The sequence below is a fragment of the Balaenoptera musculus genome, chromosome 12 (genome assembly GCF_009873245.2).
Source record: "Balaenoptera musculus isolate JJ_BM4_2016_0621 chromosome 12, mBalMus1.pri.v3, whole genome shotgun sequence".
NCBI lineage: Eukaryota > Metazoa > Chordata > Mammalia > Artiodactyla > Balaenopteridae > Balaenoptera > Balaenoptera musculus.
In genome coordinates this window covers 20,714,266-20,737,570 of record NC_045796.1, presented here as the reverse complement: position 1 = coordinate 20,737,570, position 23,305 = coordinate 20,714,266, and the positions used below count along the sequence as shown (strand labels likewise).

General features: G+C 40.1%; 1 protein-coding gene and 1 pseudogene across 11 annotated transcripts in view; one reads left to right on the top strand and one right to left on the bottom strand.

Annotated features, from left to right (window-relative positions):
* UTRN (utrophin) overlaps nt 1-20,946 on the top strand; it is a 504,261-nt gene extending 483,315 nt beyond the window's left edge. For all 11 annotated transcript variants that reach the window (XM_036870974.1, XM_036870970.1, XM_036870976.1 and 8 more), the window contains 5 exons: nt 326-566; nt 3,774-3,882; nt 5,208-5,300; nt 16,257-16,279; nt 18,952-20,946. In XM_036870974.1, coding sequence (XP_036726869.1) covers nt 326-566; nt 3,774-3,882; nt 5,208-5,300; nt 16,257-16,279; nt 18,952-18,960 — 475 coding nt within the window. In that variant the 3' untranslated portion in view covers nt 18,961-20,946. The remainder of the gene's footprint in view (nt 1-325; nt 567-3,773; nt 3,883-5,207; nt 5,301-16,256; nt 16,280-18,951) is intronic.
* Nucleotides 20,947-21,320: 374 nt separating this feature from the next.
* LOC118905284 lies at nt 21,321-21,973 on the bottom strand (annotated as a pseudogene).
* Nucleotides 21,974-23,305: the final 1,332 nt, after the last annotated feature.

The following is a 23,305-nucleotide window of genomic DNA, read 5'->3' as shown; positions in this document are numbered from 1 at the left end:
TATTCACTTCAACATGACCCTTAACCCATTCTTTTTTCAGGACTATTGTCCAGGAAGTACCGTGGAGGCAAAGTTTTAGAGGACATTAACACGCTGGGCAGCTGGCTGCAGATTACAGCTGCATCTCAGGGTTCAGGGATGGTGTCTGCTAGAGCACTTGTTTATTTAAAAGCACGGTTTTATTCGTGCTTGCTTAGATCATTGTTGTACGTGTTTTTGCCTATGAGGAAGTAAGTAGCGTGGGCTACATGTGGAGCTCATGGACAATTCTGGTGAGAAGGTGAGGTATGCAGTACTAATTCCGGTTTTCCCTTCTCTACACTAGAAGTCTGCAAGTGGAATACGAGCAGCTGAAAGAGCAACACTTGAGAAGGGGCCTCCCTGTTGGCTCCCCTCCAGACTCTGTTGTGTCTCCTCATCACACGTCGGAGGATTCAGAACTTATAGCAGAAGCAAAACTCCTCAGGCAGCATAAAGGTCGGCTGGAGGCTAGGATGCAGATTTTGGAAGATCACAACAAGCAGCTGGAGTCTCAGCTCCACCGGCTTCGGCAGCTGCTAGAGCAGGTAGAGTGCGCAGAACTTGATGTCACCTGTCCCCACACCATCTGCCCCAGTCCCGTGTCCCATGGGACTCAGTCCCAGAGTTGGTAGAGAGGTTCACTTCCGGTTTCTCCTCTCCATAGTGGATTTAGACTGGCTTAGAAATCCCTCTTCAAACATAAGCATTGAATGCTCACTGGCGCCAAAAAGTGCGTTTTCCCAGCTTAAGATGGAATTGCCCATTCTTCTTTAACACTGAAATCTATCTCAGCTCTGAATAGTTTAAGGCAAAAGATCCTATAACATATATCTGCATAAATTACATTTGGGAAACATCTGTGGACATGAAGGGAAAGGAAGTGACCTGAACTCTTCATGGTAAAACCTACTTCCAATGAGCTATTTTCAAGAAATTAAGTAACAGATGTTTATTAATTTGCAGTTATTATTTCCTAACATAGCTATTATTTCCTGCCATAACATGTTTTATGGCAGTTGTTTGCAGACTTTCTTGACAATAAAAAATACAATTTGCATTGTGATGAATGCATACATGTATGATGAATACAAAATGCTAATTGCTGTTATCAAAAAATGCTGTCTCTTACTTTCTATTTTTTTCCTTCCTTCTTCTTCCCTTCCTTCCTTCCTTCCTTCCTCCCTCCCTCCCTCTTATTTTTCTTCTGTCTTCCTTTCTTAGTGCTGGTTTTATAACTCATCAACGGGTAATAGCCTGCAATTTTGAAAAACACTGTTCTTTGGGATATAAAAGAAGCATCAGATACAGCTTCTGCCTTTTTACCTGCAATCTTGTTAGGGACCATAACAAAATAGTATGATATATAAGGTAGTATCATCTATAAAGACACAACACACTATAGAGAATTAAGTACCTGATTACATCTAGCAGTTAAAGAATAGGCGTCATGTCACAGAACTGGTAGTGAAGATGTCTTTGCAGCAGGTGTCTATCGTATAGAATCCCAGCAAATGGGCCTGGAACTTTTCTCTCTTGAAGAATCCCTGACATGAGAATTCATGTCATCTTTTGCCTTTTTCTCTGGCCTATGCAGTATGGGGCCCCTACACAGTGAATAGGAATGACTTTCCCCAGAAATGATTTGTTGAGTCAAAGGCAGAAACAACTCTCTCTCCAGTGATTTTCTCAAATTTTAGAAAACCATCTTTTCACAGTTGCTATCAGTATCTTTTAACATGTCAGAATCATTCAAAACAGTGTAATTTTTGCATTACCTGCACAGCGGGCCACAGAATACCCCTTATACTTTCTGAATGTCTGTCACTGTTTCAGACTTTTTGTGAGACTGCTTGGGGGAAGGTTTACTTTGGAATTGTGCATCATTAGACCTTCCCCAAGGCCTGGCTGGTTTTCTCTAAGTACTTTGAATGTTTGAAGCTTATCTTGGCGCCACTGCTGTACATTGGAAAAGCTACATTGTTAGTAATGTGAATTTGATGTTTCTGAATGGTGCCTGGGTAAGGGATGACTTTTCTCTGGAACTCTTTTATTTAGAATATGAAGTATGAGTATTAAGGACTTACTGCATAGGTAGAATTGTTGTAGAAGGAAGCTGTGCTTGAAAGCTGTGTTTGCTGTAGTCTGTTGATGCTCTTCAGAGAGCCAAAGGCTCTTCTGCTCACCCTCACCTCCCCCTACTCGCCTCCTCCTGTTAGACGGAGCTGCCTAATGGCTTGTGAGCCTTCAGAATTGCACAGTAATGCTTCTCGAGATATCGGATATCTAAATGGCTCTGTATATTCCAGACTGTGGAGCTCTTATCCCTTCTTAATGACTTAGCATGAATGCCATGCTAAGTTGATGGAAAATTCAACTCTGATAGTAAAAACTAGCAAAACTACCAGACTTCAGCTAATATAGATGTAATGGAAAAATCAGCATCAAAAACCTTGTAACTGGGACTTCCCTGGTGGCTCAGTGGTTGAGAATCTGCCTGCCAGTGCAGGGGACACGGGTTCAAGCCCTGGTCCGGGAAGATCCCACATGCCACGGAGCCACTAAGCCTGTGTGCCACAACTACTGAGCCTGTGCTCTAGAGCCTGCAAGCCACAACTACTGAGCCCGTGTGCTACAAGTACTGAAGCCCACGCACCTAGAGCCCGAGCTCTGAAACAAGAGAAGCCACTGCAATGAGAAGCCCACGCACTGCAACGCAGCGTAGCCCCCGCTCGCCACAACTAGAGAGAGCCCGCACGCAGCAATGAAGACCCAACGATGAAGACCCGATGCAGCCAAAAATAAATAAATGAATAAATAAATTTATTAAAAATATATTTTAACAAAACAAAACAAAACAAAACATTGTAACTTCTGCATTCCCTTTACAGTGGATCACACTTTTCTAATTTGACCATGTACTTGTCAATTTCAAACTTTCTGCCTTTGTGAAGTATTTATTAGGTGTCAGATTCTGTTCTAATCGCTTTAGAAATACTAATTGATCACCTCCTTCACAAAACCCTCTGACACAGGCACTCTTACCACTAGTTTATAAATAAAAAATCCAATTTTTATAAATAAAAAGCAGACGATTATAAAATTTCCTCAGAGGGACTTCCTGGTGGTCCAGTGGTTAAGACTCCATGCTTCCACTGCTTGGGGTGTGGGTTCGATCCCTAGTCGGGGAACAAAGATTCCACATGCCACAGTGCAGTGCAGCCACAAAAAAAAAAACGAAAAAAAAATTTCCTCGGAATTACTCAGCTCTGAGTGACTGAGTTTGTATCCAAGCAGCTAAATCCAAAATCGTGCTCTTCACCACTCTCCAATATTGCTGTTAAATATTGATTTGAATAAAAAATGAGCTAATTTTGAAATTAGATAAATTTACTGTATGAGAAACAGTGTTAATTTTTTTAAAGATGAATGCAACATGTTTCCAAATTCACTTGGTTGACATAAAAATGATGGAACAATTGAGGAATGACACTGACATTGATAGGTAAATCTTGCCATATAACCAAGTGAGTTCTTCAAGGTGCCCAAATCAAAAGGGAAGGACCACTTGGTCCTCACGTGAATACTGGTGAGCCCACCAACTGATGCTAAAATGTATTTGAAAATGACTGAGGGTGAAGAATGTTATGTGATTTAATTATCTGTAGTTGGGGAGGGGAAGTTAGAAACGGAAATGTTTTCTTTGATCATTATTTGAATCTTTCCTCTCTTCTAACCTCTGAATGTGATTCCAGCCTGAATCTGATTCCCAGATCAATGGCGTCTCCCCCTGGGCTTCACCTCAGCAATCCGCACTGAACTACTCCCTGGATCCGGACCCCGGCCCACAGTTCCATCAAGCAGGTCCGTGTCCCCAAGACTTGGCTACTCCCCCCGCTGGTCTACTCTGGGCTTTGCCATTTGTTTGCTTTTCATTTTAAATAACATTCTTACACATGGGTGCCTTTGGGCATAAAGGAATTTGTATTCTCTGTGGTCTCAGCTGAGTACAAAGCCATTTCAACTATACCAAAAAAGCAAACATTTTAGAATAATAAACTATAATGAGCTTGTTTATATAAGGTGTAGTAGTGGACTGAATTTTGATGAAAGATGAAAAAGAGCTCTTTCCTTTTGGGATGAGCACAATTTATTTTTTTCTTTGCCTTAGGAACAATTCTTTTTTTCAGTAAATTTCCTGTCTCTAAAATTTCATACTTCTACACATTCAGAATAAAATACTAAAGAATATTACATCAAACATAGTTTTCTTTGCCCAGGGCTGGAGACTCAGTATTCTGCTTTCTCCATCCTAGCTCCTACAGACATTGCTGCCTCTCCCACCCCCATCTGAGGCTGAAGTCCCACCCAGCCTGTCATTGGTCACAATGTGGACCTGTCACTGCTGCTAGGAAGGGCCCTGTCAACCAGGCATTCTGGAATGACATTTTGTTATTGATGAAATTAAGTTCTAAAATTCTACTGAGGACCACATACTTTAAGCAAATTAATTTATCTTTTGCTGCATTAATCTGACGAAAATCTAAAATATTAATATTATTTTAATTTTTAAATAAGAGAACTATTTTGCTATCGATTATAGACTAAAAAACATCAGAGTAAAAAGTATCTTATAAAATACCTCTAGTGGGAATTCCCTGGCGGTCCAGTGGTTAGGACTCTGCGCTTCCACTGCAGGGGGCATGGGTTCGATCCCTGGTCGGGGAACTAAGATCCCACATGCCCCGCAGCATGGCCAAAAAAAAAAAACTACCTCTAGTTTTGTGGCAGTATAAGCTAGCCTATACTGAAGTCTCCAAAAAGAAGGAAGGAAAAAGAAATTATGGACTATCTTTCTCAGATGAAAAAATACTTGTAATGCACAATAGTGGAATTCTAATAAATTGCAATAACATGACTATTATTTGTCACTCGTGAATTTTCCCCTGACATGTGGGTTCTTCCTTTAGAAACATCTAATAAATTTTAATTATGTAAAGTTCTGTTACCACAAAAAAATACAAAAATAGTTTTGGAATTTTCCCCTAAAATTATCCTTTATAAGGAGGACTATTTTCACCTTGATATTTAGAGGCCAGTACTAGTATTTTCTCCATGAAGTTGCGTTTTAGTGGAAGACCAGACATTAATTTCAGAGTGTCTCTTGTTCTTTCTATCTGCTGTCACAGCGGCAGAGGACCTGCTGGCCCCCCCTCATGACACCAGCACAGACCTCACAGAGGTTATGGAGCAGATCAACAATACATTTCCATCTTGCTGCCGTGAGTATGAAAGATCATAACGCGACTGCTACGCTTTTTCCTTCCATTTCTTTTTTCCTGAGTGGGGCCCTTTGTCTTCTTTGGTAAGATAACAAAAACCAATATTAGAAACAAGACTGTAAATTATTTGAAGATAAATCAAACATTCCGTATGTCGGCAAAGCAAATGAAGCCCAGCCTAGATACCATCACATCACTGTGTGCAGGGCCAGTGAGAACCTGCTCTGTGGGATTCTTTGGTCTGCCTTCTGAGTGATAACATGAGGCAAATAAAACAAGCCTGTCTTTAAGGAGAAATTATCCTCTTCAATGCAGGCTATAGTAAGAAACATGTATTACTTCAAAAGAGAGCTTTTAGTGACATACCAAACAAGGTCTGAAAATAGCTTTTTCTAATGTAATTCCCTCTCTTCTCTTCAGACCTTGTCTTCTGATGTCATCAAATTCAGGTGTAGAAAGGGATTATTTTCAAATTTTCCTTTTTTTTTCCCTCCTTTTTTTTTTTGCTTTGGTTTGGGTTTTTTTTGGTTTTGGAGTTCTTTTCTCATGGAATAAAATAGTCACTGTATAAAGGCCAAACTATTTAAGGCATCACAGATTATGACCCTGTGAATTTTCCATATGAAAACTAAGAGCCAGAAAATAACCAAATAAAAACAGTTCAAATCCCAGAGGAAATTATATAATGATTGCTATTTATTGATTTTTTCCCCAAACATTTTGATTTCAGTACCTTGCCGCCTTGCAGTTTCTGCTGAGCTCTCACAGAAAACATTTCTGCTGTTTCAAACAGTTTACTCTATATACATAGTATATAGTGCTACAATTATATTTTAAATAATCTTTTAAATAAATATGATTATTTATAAATACATTTATAATTTTCAGGGTGATTAAATCTAGTCAGCTATTAGACTAAGATTTTAGTATATACATATACTGTTATATATTATATATCCTGTATATGTAGTGTATATGTATATATAAAAAACAGCTTCTCATCGCACCCTTTTCCATCCTCTCCTCAGAAAATATCATTTTAAATGAGGGAAAAGACATTATCAGGAGTGTAGGTAAACATGATATATTGAGTTCGTTTAAAAAGTATGCTTCAATTTATACCACTCTACAGTTTACAAAATGCCAACCTTAGTGGGGAGTGGAAACAGCTATTTGAAATATAATCTTCTCTGAATTTTCAGAAGTAATTGCCTAAAGGACATATGGCAGTTTCCACAAGTCTGTAAACATATTTATATTTGGGAGCATATAATTTCCCAGGTTATTATTTGTAATTTCATTTCTCAAAGTTTGCAGAATCATATGTACCATATATCAATCTCCGTGCTCACCCCCCCAAAAAGCATGTGCATACACACACACACACACACACACACACACACACACAGACACACACACACACACACACACAGAGGTTTTTGGTCCTGTAGAGTATCACAGAAGCTTCAGAGGGTCAGGTGAAGCCCATATGCTATCAGATTGTTACTTATTTACTAGACTCTATAACAGCCATAATAGATGAACAGATTAAATCTTTGTATTAATTATAATTCAAGGTTAAATTTAATAGAGATTTTGGTTCTGCATTATATTTTACTTAATGTCTACATGAAACCTCATCATAGTCTTTATAAGCCAGAGTTTCAAAATTAAGTTACTTTTTAGTTCAGCTTAAATCCAAATACATTAATAATTAGTTAAGAACAAATTCTGTAAGTCTTGTTTAGAAGTTTTTATTCAACTATCGTAATGGATATTTTCAAGTTAAAAGTCAATTGTCAATGAGAGCTAGGATGGGAAATATGTTTAAATATATGCTTTCTAGTGGATATAAAATGTATAATTTCCATATTAAAATTTTTATACAAGAATTTATGATATGTTTTAAAAGTTTAATTTTTTTAAAGCAGTTACTCTTAAATCTTTTCCACAGTATTCTTATATGGAGATATTGTATAAGGCTAATCTACGTCATATTTTACAAGAGAATATAATTAAAAATGAATAATAACATAACTATAGGGCAAAAATAAATCTTAAGAGAGGGATGCATTCATTTCATTTTTTGGTTTCCCTTAAAGGCAAGTGTAAAATTCCCATTGGTTGGTATCTTATTAGCCATTAATAGCTATTATTGGTTCCTGAGAACAGTATATATCTTCAGTGGGATCTACATGACAGGTTAAACTCCCACTTTGCACTGGTGGCTTCTCACCTGTGCAATTCTCTATTGTGAGGGTGAGTTGCAGAAACCCAAGATTCCTTAACAGGATGTGGCCCTGTGTTCTCACAGTCAAAGTTTGCACATTCACAAATATTTGTAATATTTTTAGTTTTCTGTGGATGAGTATTACTAGTCATATGTTATTTTGAAGAGCTCAAGTACATCCCATACAGGAAATGACGATAGTATTATTTTAGAAATCCTTTTAAATTTAGATCTTATTATTTTTTGTTTCCGAGGTTCTGCTATTAATTTGGGTTTAGATTGCTCTTCTTGGTATTTATATATTATACTTTGCTTTGATAATATAAAAGTCTCCAAGATAGGGACAGCTTTCCAGAAAAATAAAGGTGTAACTGATTTATTTGTAAAATTGATATATATTTTTAAAGTTCTGCCCAAAGTTATTAAACTCTTTAAGAAAATGGATACAGAATAGAAATAAGCACCTGCCATAGATTTGGTGCTCAATACATTTCTGAATTGAATGAATGAATGATTACATATTCCCACTGGGAAAGAAGGTTTAGTTGTTGAAGTTTCCCCCAGATGGTACTTAGAAGATTCTGTAGGATTCCTTAGCTTTGTTGCCCCTTTCAAGTTGCTCAAGCTAGCAAATATTTTAATAAGCCTTCGCATTCCCGAAGCTAACTGACCACCTTTGGAGGGTTTTTTGAAAGCAGATCAGATTGGCATCTTCCTAGTGGCAAACCAATCCCTTGAGCCCCTGTAACTAACAAGAACTTTAAAATTGCTTGTCACCAGCATACAATGAATTGAGATCGGCATGTTAATCTTGACTTTTGATCCTTTGTGAATTAAAAATTAGCATGGTCACAAGTGAATTTCCACTCCTGGAAGTCTAGGAATTAAAATGAAATTGTATTCTTAAATCCTAATTGCATGAATTGCCTACTTAAACATGACTTTTTTTTTCTTACTGTGTCTGTATATTGTTGCACGTAACACTTTAGAATTCATCTATCTTGGATTAATATCCCAGTTGGTCCTGATAGCATCCTTGAATTATGGCCTTTTAAAATTTCCTTTTAATTATTTACATTGAATTTCAGAGCAGAGAGGCAAGCATTTCCATCTCTTCCTGGCAAGGAGTTAATGAAGGGAATTTAATTATGTTGCCTATAAACCAACATACTAAAATTTCCACTGACTGCTGTAACTAATTTTTTTAGTGCAAAATCTTTTGTTGGTTTTTTCATTTGCATCATGCAAATGTATATGATACTAGTAGTAACCTGAATATTATTTTTTACTAATAGACCAACAAATGCTTTTTCAATTTTTTTATCTACAAGCATATTTTCACTGTGAATTGCCATATTTATTTATTTATAACATCTTTATTGGAGTATAATTGCTTTACCATGTTGTGTTAGTTTCTGCTGTATAACAAAGTGAATCAGCTATACGTATACATATATCCCCATGTCCCCTCCCTCTTGCGTCTCCCTCCCACCCTCCCTGTCCCACCCCTCTAGGTGGACACAAAGCACCAAGCTGATCTCCCTGTGCTATGTGGCTGCTTCCCACTAGCTATATATTTTACATTTGGTAGTGTATATATGTCCATGACACTCTCCCACTTCGTCCCAGCTTACCCTTCTCCCTCCCTGTGTCCTCAAGTCCATTCTCTATGTGTGCATCTTTATTCCTGTCCTGCGCCTAGGTTCTTCAGAACCATTTATTTATTTTTTTTAGATTCCATATATATGTGTTAGCATATGGTATTTGTTTTTCTCTTTCTGACTTACTTCACTCTGTATGACAGACTCTAGGTCCATCCACCTCACCACAAATAACTCAATTTTGTTTCTTTTTATGGCGGAGTAATATTCCATTATATATATGTGCCACGTCTTCTTTATCCATTCAACTGTCGACGGACACTTAGGTTGCTTCCATGTCCTGGCTATTGTAAGTAGTGCTGCAGTGAACGTTGTGGTACATGACTTTTTTTGAATTATGGTTTTCTCAGAATATATACCCAGTAGTGGGATTGCTGAGTCATGTGGTAGCTCTAGTTTTAGTTTTTTAAGGAACCTCTGTACTGTTCTCCATAGTGGCTGTATCAATTTACATTCCCACCAACAGTGCAAGAGGGTTCCCTTTTCTCCACACCCTCTCCAGGTTTTGTTGTTTGTAGATTTTCTGATGATGCCCATTCTAACTGGTGTGAGGTGATACCTCATTGTAGTTTTGATTTGCATTTCTCTAACAATTGGTGATGTTGAGCAACTTTTCATGTGCCTCTTGGCCATCTGTATGTCTTCTTTGGAGAAATGTCTATTTAGGTCTTCTGCCCATTTTTGAATTGGGTTGTTTGTTTTTTTGATATTGAGCTGCATGAGCTGTTTGTATGTTTTGGAGATTAATGCTTTGTCAGTTTCTTCATTTGCAAATATTTTCTCCCATTCTGAGGGTTGTCTTTTCGTCTTGTTTATGGTTTCCTTTGCTGTGCAAAAGCTTTTAAATTTCATTAGGTCCCATTTGTTTATTTTTGTTTTTATTTCCATTCCTCTGAGAGGTGGGTCAAAAAGGATCTTGCTGTGATTTATGTCATAGAGTGTTCTGCCTATGTTTTCCTCTAAGAGTTTTGTAGTGTCTGGCCTTACATTTAGGTCTTTAATGCATTTTGAGTTTATTTTTGTGTATGGTGTTAAGAAATGTTCTAATTTCATTCTTTTACATGTAGCTGTCCAGTTTCCCAGCACAACTTATTGAAGAGGCTGTCTTTTCCCCATTGTATATTTTTGCCTCCTTTGTCAAAGATAAGGTGACCATATGTGCATGGGTTTATCTCTGGGCTTTCTATCCTGTTCCATTGATCTGTATTTCTGTTTTTGTGCCAGTACCATATTGTCTTGATTACTGTAGCTTTGTAGTATAGTCTGAAGTCCAGGAGCCTGATTCCTCCAACTCCGTTTTTCTTTCTCAAGATTGCTTTGGCTATTCAGGGTCTTTTGTGTTTCCATACAAATTGTAAAATTTTTCATTCTAGTTCTGTAAAAAATGCCTTTGGTAATTTGATAGGGATTGCATTGAATCTGTAGATTGCTTTGGGTAGTATAGTCATTTTCACAATGTTGATTCTTCCAATCCAAGGACATGGTATATCTCTCCATCTGTTTGTGTCATCTTTAATTTCTTTCATCAGTGTCTTATAATTTTCTGCATACAGGTCTTTTGTCTCCTTACGAAGCTTACTCCTAGGTATTTTATTCTTTTTGTTGCTATGGTAAGTGGGATTGCTTCCTTAATTTCTCTTTCCGTTTCATTTATTTCTGATCTGATCTTTATGGTTCTTTCCTTCTGCTAACCTTGGGGGTTTCTTTGTTCTTCTTTCTCTAATTGCTTTAGGTGTAAGGTTAGGTTGTTTATTTGAGATGTTTCTTGTTTCTTGAGGTAGGATTGTATGGCAGTAAACTTCCCTCTTAGAACTGTTTTTGCTGCATCACATAGGTTTTAGGTCATCGTGTTTTCACTGTCATTTGTTTCTAGGTATTTTTTGATTTCCTCTTTGATATCTTCAGTGATCTCTTGGTCATTTAGTAGCATATTGTTTAGCCTCCATGTGTTTGTATTTTTTACATTTTTTTTTCCTGTAATTGATATCTAGTCTCATAGCGTTGTGGTTGGAAAAGATGCTTGATATGATTTCAATTTTCTTAAACTTACTGAGACTTGATTTGTGACCCAAGATATGATCTATCCTGGAGAATGTTCCATGAGCACTTGAGAAGAAAGTGTATTCTGTTATTTTTGGATGGAATGTTCTATAAATATCAATTAAGTCTATCTGGTCTAATGTGTCTTTTAAAGCTTGTGTTTCCTTATTTATTTTCTTTTTGGGTGATCTGTGCATTGGTGAAAGTGGGGTGTTAAAGTCCTCTACTATGATTGTGTTACTGTTGATTTCCCCTTTTATGGCTGTTAGCATTTGTCTTATATATTGAGGTGCTCCTATGTTGGGTGCATAAATATTTACAATTGTTATATCTTCTTCTTGGATTGATCCCTTGATCATTATCTAGTGTCCTTCTTTGTCTCTTGTAATAGTCTTTATTTTAAAGTCTATTTTTTCTGATAGGAGTATTGCTACTCCAGCTTTCTTTTGATTTCCATTTGCATGGAATATCTTTTTCCATCCCCTCACTTTCAGTCTGTATGTGTCCCTAGGTCTGATTTGGGTCTCTTGTAGACAGCATATGTACGGGTCTTGTTTTTGTATCCCTTCAGCCAGTCTGTGTCTTTTGGTTGGAGCATTTAATCCATTTACATTTAAGGTAATTATCAATATGTATGTTCCCATTACCATTTTCTTAATTGTTTTGGGTTTGTTATTGTAGGTGTTTCCTGCCTAGAAAAGTTCCTTTAGCATTTCTTGTAAAGCTAGTCTGGTGGTGCTGAATTCTCTTACCTTTTGCTTGTCTGTAAATGTTTTAATTTCTCCGTTGAGTCTGAATGAGATCCTTGCTGGGTAGAGTAATCTTGGTTGTAGGTTTTTCCCTTTCATCACTTTAAATATGTCCTGCCACTCCCTTCTGGCTTGCAGAGTTTCTGCTGAAAGATCAGCTGTTAACCTTATGGGAATTCCTTTGTATGTTATTTGTTGTTTTTCCCTTGCTTCTTTTAATATTTTTTCTTTGTATTTAATTTTTGATAGTTTGATTAATATGTGTCTTGGAGTGTTTCTACTTGGATTTATCCTGTATGGGACTCTCTGTGCTTCCTAGACTTGATTAACTATTTCCTTTCCCATGTTAGGGAAGTTTTCAACTATAATCTCTTCAAATATTTTCTCAGACCCTTCTTTTTCTCTTCTTCTTCTGGGACGCCTATAATTCGAATGTTGGTGCATTTAATGCTGTCCCAGAGGTCTCTGAGACTGTCCTCAATTCTTTTCATTCTTTTTTCTTTATTCTGCTCTGTGGTAGTCATTTCCACTATTTTATATTCCAGGTCACTTATCTGTTCTTCTGCCTCAGTTATTCTGCTATTGATTCCTTCTAGAGTATTTTTAATTTCATTTATTGTGTTGTTTATCATTGTTTGTTTGCTCTTTAGTTCTTCTAAGTCCTTGTTAAACATTTCTTGTATTTTCTCCATTCTATTTCCGAGACTTTGAACCATCTTTACTGTTATTACTCTGAATTCTTTTTCAGGTGGACTGCCTATTTCCTCTTCATTTATTTGGGTTTTTACCTTGCTCCTTCATCTGCTGCATATTTCTCTGTCTTCTCATTTTGTTTAACTTACTGTGTTTTGGGTCTCCTTTTTGTAGGCTGCAGGTTCATAGTTCCTGTTATTTTTGGTGTGTGCCCCCAGTGGGTGCAGTTGGTTCAGTGGCTTGTGTAGGCCTCCTGGTGGCAGGGACTGGTGCCTGTATTCTGGTAGATGGGGCTGTATCTTGTCCTTCTGGTGGGCAGGGCCGTGTCTGGTGGTGTGTTTCGGAGTGTCTGTGAACTTAGTATGACTTTAGGCAGCCTCTCTGCTAATGGGTGGGGTTGTGTTCCTGTCTTGCTAGTTGTTTGGCATGGGGCGTGCTGCACTGGAGCATGCTGGCCGTTGGTTGGAGCTGCGTCTTAGTGTTGAGACGAAGATCTCTGGGAGAGCTCTCGCTGATTGATATTACATGGGGCTGGGAGGTTTCTGGTAGTCCAATGTCCTGGCCTTGGCCCTCCCATCTCGGAGGCTCAGGCCTGACACCCGACTGGAGCACCAAGACCCTGCCAGCCACACGGCTCAGAAGAAAAGGAAGAGAGAAAAGCAAAAACAAAAACAAAAACAAAGACGAACAGACAGAACCTCAGGACAAATGGTAAAAACAAACCTATACAGAGAAAATCACACAAAGAAGCATAGACATACACACTCACAAAAAGAGGAAAAGGAAAAAAAAAAGAAATATATATATATATATAAAAGGAAGAGAGCAACCAAACCAATAATCAAATCCACCAGTGATAATAAGCAGTAAATACTAAACTAAGATAAACATAAAATCAGAAACAAATTAGACACAGAAAACCAACCCCAAGTCTACAGTTGCTCCCAAAGTCCACCGCCTCAATTTTGGGAACATTTGTTTTCTCTTCAGGTATTCTTCAGATGCAGGGTACCTCAAGTTGACTGTGAGGATTTAATCTGCTGCTCCTGAGGCTGCACAGAGAAATTTTCCTTTCTTTTCTTGTTCCCACAGCTCCTAGGGTTCAGCTTTGGTTTTGGCCCTGCCTCTGTGTGTAGACCGCCCTCAGGAGTCTGTTACCTGCCCAGACAGGAGGGGGTTAAAGCAGCAGCTGATTAGGACACTCTTACATGCTCAGGCCGGGGGGCGGGAGGAGTATGATAGTCATAATTGGAATGCGGGGCGATCCTGCAGCGGCAGAGGCCGGTGTGACGTTGCACCAGCCTGAGGCGTGCCGTGTGTTCTCCTGGGGAAGTTGTCCCTGGATCACGGGACCCTGGCAGTGGCAGCCTGCACAGCCTCCTGGGAGGGGAGGTGTGGACAGTGACCTGTGCTTGCACACAGGATTCTTGGTGGCAGCGGCACCAGCATTAGCCATTCATGCCCTTCTCTGGGTTCTGAGCTGATAGCTGCGGCTCGCGCCCATCTCTGGAGCTCACTTAGGCAGTGCTCTGCCTTTGGTGGGCACACTGGGAAGGAATCCCCTCTCCTCGCATACCCCGAAACAAAGGTCTCTTGCCTCTCTGGCAGGTCCAGACTTTTTCCCAGACTCCCTCTTAGCTAGCTGCGGCGCACTAGCCCCCTTCAGGCTGTGTTCACGCCGCCAACCCCAGTCCTCTCCCTGGGATCCGACCGAAGCCCGAGCCTCAGCTCCCAGCCCCCGCCCGCCCCGGCGGGTGATAGACAAGCCTCTCGGGCTGGTGAGTGCTGGTCGGCACCGGTCCTCCATGCAGGAATCTCTCGCTTTGCCCTCCGCACCCCTGTGGCTGCGCTCTCCTCCGCGGCTCCGAAGCTTCCCGCCTCTGCCACCCGCAGTCTCCGCCCGCGAAGGGGCTTCCTAGTGTGTGGAGACCTTTCCTCCTTCACAGCTCCCTCCCACTGGTGCAGGTGCCGTCCCTATTCTTTTGTCTCTGTTATTTCTTTTTTCTTTTGCCCTACCCAAGTACGTGGGGAGTTTCTTGCCTTTTGGGAAGTCTGAGGTCTTCTGCCAGTGTTCACTAGGTGTTCTCTAGGAGTTGTTCCACATGTAGATGTATTTTTGATGTATTTGTGTGGAGGAAGGTGATCTCTGCGTCTTACTCCTCCGCCATCTTGAAGGTCTCCTTCTGCCTATATTTATTCAGCTTTACTGACGTTCATCAAAATCTCAAGACCTACTACAATGCAATGTTTTCCTGATTTCTTTAAAAAATATACTTGTATGATTTGTTCAGTATGATTTACAAGACTATAGGGTTAAAATGTTGATTTGGAGCAAAATGGATTTGATTTCTGTTTGGATTTGGGTATTTGTTACTGAGAAGAGAAGCATAACTCTGCCTATGGCGTACTTCATGCTAATGCAACTAAGCTTTCCCTCAGGATGGTGTCGTTCCCATACAGGTGTAGCTCCCATATGTGTAAGGAGATCCACTCTTTTTCTCCTGATATAATTTACATGCCTGGTAGGACTAGGCTTTTGTAACCTGATCATTCCCCCCAGTACTGCTGGGGCTCACACTTTCCCTCCAGGCATCATAAGGAAGTTGCCCTTCTTGCTCCCTTTCTTTCTCACAAAGCACCCACTATGTGGTCACAGATGTCTTTTTTTTCCCTCAGCAAAGAAAAATGAGAGATGAAAGGAGTGACATGCTGTTTGATTAGGGACAATTCTTATTTGACCCAGAAAAGATGTTACCATCACTGGGGGGTGGAGCTCCCTCTGTCCCCCAGTGTTGAGTACCAGTCCAATAATTTTGAGATGGCACAGTAAAAGGGAGAGATGAAAAAGCAGAGGCCTTAAAGAAGAGACTTGCTAGTGCCTGCCCTCCCAGGTCCCACCAGATCAGCTACACTGTCCCATGGCCTCTGTAACCAAGAAGGAATTGAGCTGCTCAGATGCAAAGGCAAATTAGACACCATATTCTAAGTTCTCTGATGCTCTTAACTGAGCCCATGGAAGGCACAATTAGCCCAAGTTCCTAGAAGACTTCTGAGTGCTGAGGACTAGGCCAGACCCTTCCTTGACGCAAACACATTGCCACCATCTTCCTAGACTTTGGGGTAAGGGGGGCAGAAACTAAAGATTTGGGCTCCTTCGTTTCCCCAATGACCTCTTGGTCAGAATCTGTACTATTCAGTAGAATGTACAGAATTTGCTCTGTTCTAATACATAAACTAAATATATGGCTTGATTTCAACAGGAAATTTTGAGATTTTTTTGCAAAACTAATTACTCACTGAATGCTTTAGTGTGTACTTATTTGAGAGAGCTGGCATATCTTTTGCATATTTTGGTGGAATTTTTGTATCTTACAGCACATGAGATATGAGAAGCTAACTAGGGAAACTATCCCTGTTAAAGCATCTAGGCAAAAAAAAAAAAAAAAAAAAAAAACCCCAAACCTGTTCTTTTCTTATTAACATCCACTTAACAGCTAGGAATGGTACAGTCCACACTTTTGCATGCCTGAAAGGGGGAACCACAGTACCACCTTCAATTGATTACTTTTGTTTTCTCTTTCAGCAAATCTCCCCAGCAGGCCACAGGTAAGAGTTAATGGATTGATTGGTTTGGGTGTTATAGATTATAACCTAGAGTAAGTGATTAGCTACCATCGATTTTAGTGCTACTTTATTCCCCATGTAAATAAGTAAACTTACTTGACATGTTAGTTGATTAAATACAACAGTTTGTCAGTCCAGGGAGGGGGACCCCTCCCAAGCCAGTCCTTCCAAACGCCCGAAATGCCAAGTGCTTGTCCTTTTGTGTTCAAACAGCTTTTTAAAGGCCTCATATGTACTATATAAAGTTACCCTGGATAGATTTGGCTGACATTGTTCTCCCAGGTATCTACTTAAGGTAGCTATCACAGAACATGGACTTAAAAGCAATGACTGGAGCAGTACCCAAAGGTGGTTTTGTTACTCTGAGGGGAAAAGGTTTTGATTTTTCATTTAAAATTCTGCTGAGAACTGTTGGCAGCTATAGCCGTGTGCCTTTCAGTATTTTCTTTATCAGGTGCTCTTAGAAACAATGTGTCCCAAGACCACAGTAAATCTTTGGAGAACACTTTCTCTCATGAACTTGTTTATGAATCTTTTTGAAACAGTGAACCCTCTGATTGGGTTACTGCCTTAATGGCAAGAGGGGCTGAGATCTTAAGGAGAAACACAGATGGTTCATCTTCAGTAACTGGAGGGACAACAAAGGAATATGAAGTAGATTACTGGATGTGGTGTGAGAGCTCGTGAGAAGGAAGAACCTCATCCCAGAGAGTAAAAGCCTTCTGACTGCTTCTGATGTCTTAGTGAGTCAGAAGCAGGGGCTTCAGCAGAGAGTGAGGATGGGGAGGAGGCATTGGAGGTGTGAGGAGAGACTGGAGGATGGGTAGTAGCTGCTTGGAGCTCAGGAGAGCACATGGATAGAGAAGTAGAGTGACTACCAGGTGGCATTAAAGACCACCGCTTTCTTGCTCATGAATTTAACCTGAGGCCTGTCTGCAGGGCTATGTGTGGCCCTTCAGCAACATTCACGTTCATGAGCACAGTACCAGAGTAGGCCAAGTATTGCATTTAACCAAAGTTGAAGTTGTGGTTTGGCTAAGAGAGTACAGCAGTTCAAGGGAAGAGGCAAAGGGTTGATGATAATGATTGAACAAGCACCTGAGTTTGGTAGGAAGAGAAGTGAGGGTGTGTTAGGTATGGGAGACCAAGTATCAATGGGTTGTAGCACCAAAGGATGGGTGAAGTTGGGGTCCTAGTGGAAGTCAGCTGGGAAGGTACAGGTGGGTTGTCAGAAAGTGGGATGATTGAAACTGAAATGTTGGAGGGGATGCAGGTATTGGTGATGGTCCAGATTTGCAACTTCGAATGAGTGGCTGAGAAGGGTGAGGACGGATTCTCAGAGGAGAGGAGCTCAAGGAACTAAGAGGCCAGAATTTTGGAAGAATCATCTATGTGAGCACTGAAATCATGAACATTTAAAAATAGTGAGTGAGGGCTTCCCTGGTGGCGCAGCGGTTGAGAATCTGCCTGCCAATGCAGGGGACACAGGTTCGAGCCCTGGTCTGGGAAGATTCCCACATGCCGCGGAGCAACTAGGCCCGTGTGCCACAACTACTGAGCCTGCGCGTCTGGAGCCTGTGCTCCGCAACAAGAGAGGCCGTGACAGTGAGAGGCCCGCGCACCGCGATGAAGAGTGGCCCCCGCTTGCCACAACTAGAGAAAACCCTCGCACAGAAACAAAGACCCAACACAGCCAAAAATAAAAAATATAAATAAAATAAAATAAAATAAAATAAATAGTGAGTGACAGTGAGCCATTTTTTCTTCAAGAGGTAAGGGGACGTGAACCAAGGAGCCAGAAGATGACTGCATAGTGGGTGGTATAGTCTGATGACAAGAGAGTCAAAGCTGGGTATTTTTAGGGAGGAGAGGGAGAAAGTGCTGTGAAAAACACAGTATGGACCTATCCAATATCTGAGGAGTGTGAGGGATGAAAAACAGTCCTGTGCTGAAGCTGTGTCTTCAGGGGAGATCCAGATATCCATTAGAGCATGCAAGTGAAAGATGCATTCAGAGAAGAATTTGAGGACATGGGTTTTAATGATGATGGACCAAACTGTTTGACCTTCTCTTCGAAAGGTTGATACCACTACCCTTAGTGTGGCCTGGATTTCTATCCTCCCTTGCCTATGTACATTGGCCCTGAGCCTTTAACTGGAACCACTGCACACCCTTGGACTGTAATTCCTGTCTTGAGTTCTTGGTGTCTGGACCCCAGCTGGGGACTGAGACCAGTTGGAATTGTCAAGGGTACCACCCTGCAGGAGATCTCCCACAGACCCTCAGGGAGAGACAGGGTGCTTACACCAGCCTAAATCACTGAACATTGGTACCTTCCTGCAAAAAAAAAGACAAGTCTTCTCAATTTTAACTTGGTTTCCAGCCTGGGCAAAATAAAAGTCTTCCAGACTTCCCCTATATCAGCTGAGTGGATAAAAAGCAGACTAAGTAACTTCAGGATGAGAGCAAAGGACCTCATCCCAGGAACAAAAGTCACATGGGAGTAAAGAGTCCCCATTGAACAAAGCAAAATAGGGCTTGTCTAGTTCTGAAAAAAAAACACTTTAATTTTTTTTTAAGAGTTGACAGATCTCTGCTACCTGTAATGTTTTCTGTAAATGCTGTTCTGACAGTGCTATTTTCCCTTCCCACAGGCAATGTGAAGTATTCATCTAGCCAACCAACATTTCTTAACTTACAGTATTGCCCTTTTCAGCAAATGCCAATTTCAACTTCCATTTCATCAGAAGCTCCATGGCTCTTTGAATCATGCTGTTGAGCGCTGACTGTGTGTTCTACTGAAGGAGTAAAATACTGACTATCCAAAGAGAAAAGGATATTTTGTTTTTATAATAATCATATATTATTGTTTTCTTCTTCCCTTTCTATGCAACTGTAAATTAATGAACAGAGTGGTATTTGGAAGTAATACACTTGTCACTGATTTGTATACTGTATACAGTATTGGGAAAGTGGGTGGGAGCTTTCTAATATGATACCTTTTTAATAACCATAAAAATTGCGTAAGAATTAGAAGACAATTTTACATTTTTACATTCCTTCACATTAACCTTGTACAATAACTTCATTTGTTTCTTTGACTCTTTTACCATTATGTTTTGGTTATTTATAATTCATCAGCCACATGACCAAATAGATTTTCTTTATTTGTTTCCATGGTATGGCCAAATTAATAAGTTCATATATTTCAATCAAATATTATATGTTTATGGGTTAGACTACAGCTCTGTGTATACTGTTTAACTTTATTTGACATCGTACACTTATTTCTTTAGCGATCACTTGGATAACCACAATAAAAATCCTGTGGGCCTAACTGGCATTTCTATTGGGATTTTTTTTCCTGCATTTTATTTCCCTGCTCTGTATCAGTAGGTCTTGATTTCTTTATTTATTTCATGTTCCAATCTATATGACAGGATTATAATAATCTCAAAGATCATTTTACCAAAGGTTGCCCATTTAAGCATATTTTCATTTTGACGCAGAAACAAAACTTGGTCCAACTTTTCCTAGTTCCCAGGTCTTGATTTTCATCATTCAATACACAGCAGACATTTACCTAATTGTGATACCAAAACACATGGCTGTCTTTGGTTCCCTTTGAAGAAAGTTTTACAGTTGTTTATGTATACTCAAGCCCTCTATGACTCTTGAAGCCCCCAGTTATTTTCCTTCTGAAAGCAGACACAAATTTAATGAATGTCTCATTTTACCTTTTGAGTGAATGAACAGCCCTTTTATTACCCTTCATTTGATCAATACATTTGAGAACAATGTTCATCAAAAGCCCACATCACTGCTTCTATAGAAGAATGAAATTAATGCTTAGATGCTGGCACCCTGCCTTATACCTTTGAGTGCATTCAGTTGGGTATTTGGTTCAGCTTCTGAGTTAACATGTATTTGATTCAGTTTAAACATGTTATGTGATTTACCAAATGTAGAGAAACCAAAAAAAGTGAAAATAATGTGTTTTGATTCAAGCATATATGCTTTTAAAACATCCGGACATTTTAACTTTGAGTTCTCTTTAACTGGGATCTGGCCAGAAGGAGGCTTAAAGTTAGAAATTCCTACTCTTTTAGAATAGGTTGGGTGGGTTGGGGGACAAGGGTGTCTATTTGCAGCAGAGATATTTTGAGAAGAAGAAAATTGTTTTATATAAGAGGAAAGCCATGACCACCTTTCTACCTCAGATCCGTCTTCATCCATCGTGTTGGAAATAGCTTTATGCTACTGCAGTCTGAAAAATCTAAAGCTTTTATCAGACCACATCATACCCAGTAAAAGTACCTATTTAAAGAAAAAAAAATTCCCTGAACTCTGAACTACAAGTTGTAGATTTGGTGTCTTCCTTGTCCTTACTTTGAAAAGTTATGTATTTTTTTCTGCCTGTAATTGTGTGCAACATGTTCTCCATCTGCTATTAAGGAAAAGCTACATAAAACACTACATTGTAACCTTCTAAGGAATAATAAATATAAAGAAATATATTGCAGTAACAACAAGGGGAAATAAATATGTAGTTCTTTTGAAATATGTGGTATAAAGAACTAATCATAGATTATCATCTAATCTGGTTACATCTGTATTTTTCATCCTGAATAAAAGTAATTTTAACACAAGATGACTTTGATATTCTTCAGCGGTGTTCACTGGTAGACTCTGAATGTACATTTATGAAAATAAAATATAAAGAGAGCCTATATCCTGATAAATCTACATGTTTTCCTGCAGTTTCTCTCATACACACTAATACATTCTCTCTCTTACTCTCACTGTCTCACTCTTTCTCTGTGTTCCTCTCTTCTCTCTAATATATATAATTCTCAATTTCCTTTACAGATAGAAGGCTTATTGATAGGGAAAAAATAATGTTGGATGTTAAACACATGTACATGAAACCTTTTGAGCTTTTGTTTTTTTTTTGTTTTTCTTTTCTTGGGGGGGGTACCAAATTACATTATTTGAAGGAATGGTACTAAGGAAAGAACTTGTAGATGTTTTGGTACAACTTATAGAAAAGGTAAAGGTAACCCCAACATGCATGCACTGCCTTGGTGACCAGGGAAGTCATCCCCGTGGCTACGGGAAGCCAACCTAAGGCTTAGCTCTCATTATCACTGATTCCCAGGGTGTGCTTGTCAAAGAGATACTCTGCCATGCCAGATTCGGGGGCCCCCATCTTGTGCAAGTTGGTTACCCAATTCTTTAACGGATTTCACCTGCTCGTTTAGGTAATGAGTCTCAAAGAAGTCACACAAATAGGGGTCATTTTTGTCTGTGGCCGGTTTGTGCAGTTGCAGTAGTGACGGATTCACACTTTTTTCCAAGTGTAGCGCACATTCCATTGCATTCAGCCCATTCTCCCAGTCATCACGGTCTGGCTTCTTGATATCCTGCAGGAAGATTCGGCCACCCTGCTGGTTCTGCGGCTTCATCATTTTCTCAGCATGTTCCCTCTCCTCACGAGACTGGTGAAGAAAATATTTGGCAAAGTTCTTCAAAGCCACATCATCGCGGTCCAAATAGTATGACACGGACAGGTGGACGCAGGAGGCGTGGAGCTCCAGGTCGATCTGGAGGCTGATGGCGGCCTCTGAGCCCTGGTGGTAGTGCTGGCGCACCTGCGAGGGGGGACGCGGTCGTCATGGCGGGCGGCGGGGGAGAGGCGGCGGCGGGGACCTTGGGGCGGTCGGGGGGCGCTGTGAGGTGGTGGCGCGGGCTGGCTCGGAGCGGCCGGCCGGAGCGGCGGGTGAGCGCTGCTTCCGTCCCAGCACTGTTGAAGCAGGAAACCGCCGCGACTCTCCGCGAGGACCGTCTGAGCTTTTGTTTTAATAACTTAGGTGCTATTGGTATTTAGTTGGTTACCCTTCCAAATCCACTTTTAGCCTCATGCTCTTAAATAATGCCCTTTTTGTATATGCACTGGATTTTACCACTCCGGTAGGAGATTTAGTACATTTCGGAAGCTACCCCAGGGGAAATAGCGTTGAGAATCATGTTACTTGATTCTAAAAGTAAAAGCTATCTGTGAAACAGAAAAACCCCAAACATATAATTTGTTAAAGAAAATCGATCAGGCTTCCCTGGTGGCGCAGTGGTTAAGAATCCGCCTGCCAATGCAGGGAACTCGGGTTCGAGCCCTGGTCCGGGAAGATCCCACAGGCCACCAAGCAACTAAACCTGTGCGCCTCAACTATCGAACCTGTGCTCTAGAGCCGGCGAGCCACAACTACTGAGCTTGTGCGCCACGACTACTGAAGCCCGCGGGCCTAGAGCCTGTGCTGCACACCAAAAGAAGCCACCACGAGAAGCCTACTTGAGAAGGTCCCCTGCGCAGCAACAAAGACCCAATGCAGCCAAAAATAAATAAATAAAATTTAAAAAAAAAAAGAAAATCGATCCATTTCAATAAGCGTACATTTAAAACATCCTGTCTACCTCAAAGTAATATCCACATTAAGCATTCCTAAAGAACCAATTGTTGGTTTCCAGCAACCTGTTCAGTAGGTAGTTGAAAATGGAGCTGAGAACAAATGAAAAAGTTTTGTTTTTATACTAAGCCTAAGCCTTCAGCTTATTCTATCATTGAGAATGTACATATATATATATATAAAGAATGTAGTTTGCTTTTGGATATTCCCCCACCCCTCTGGACCGCCACCATTCAACTGTTTCAGTAGACCAACTTTTTCAGGGGCCTTTAAATCACTCGAGAATTTGTTGAAACCGCTAATACCACACCACCTAACACTGTAAGTAGGCTCCCCACAGTTCACTGACATATGATATCAGCTTGTGTTTTTGTGAGGTTAATTAACAAGAGTGAAACTTAGATGGAGGCCAGGAACCAATCACAATCCCATTACATTCACTACCTGTGGTATTAGTTATTTATTGCCACTATAATGTGACACAGCAGCCGTTAAACCTCATAATCATTTATTTAGCTCATGGGATGTGAGGTTCAGCTGATCTGGG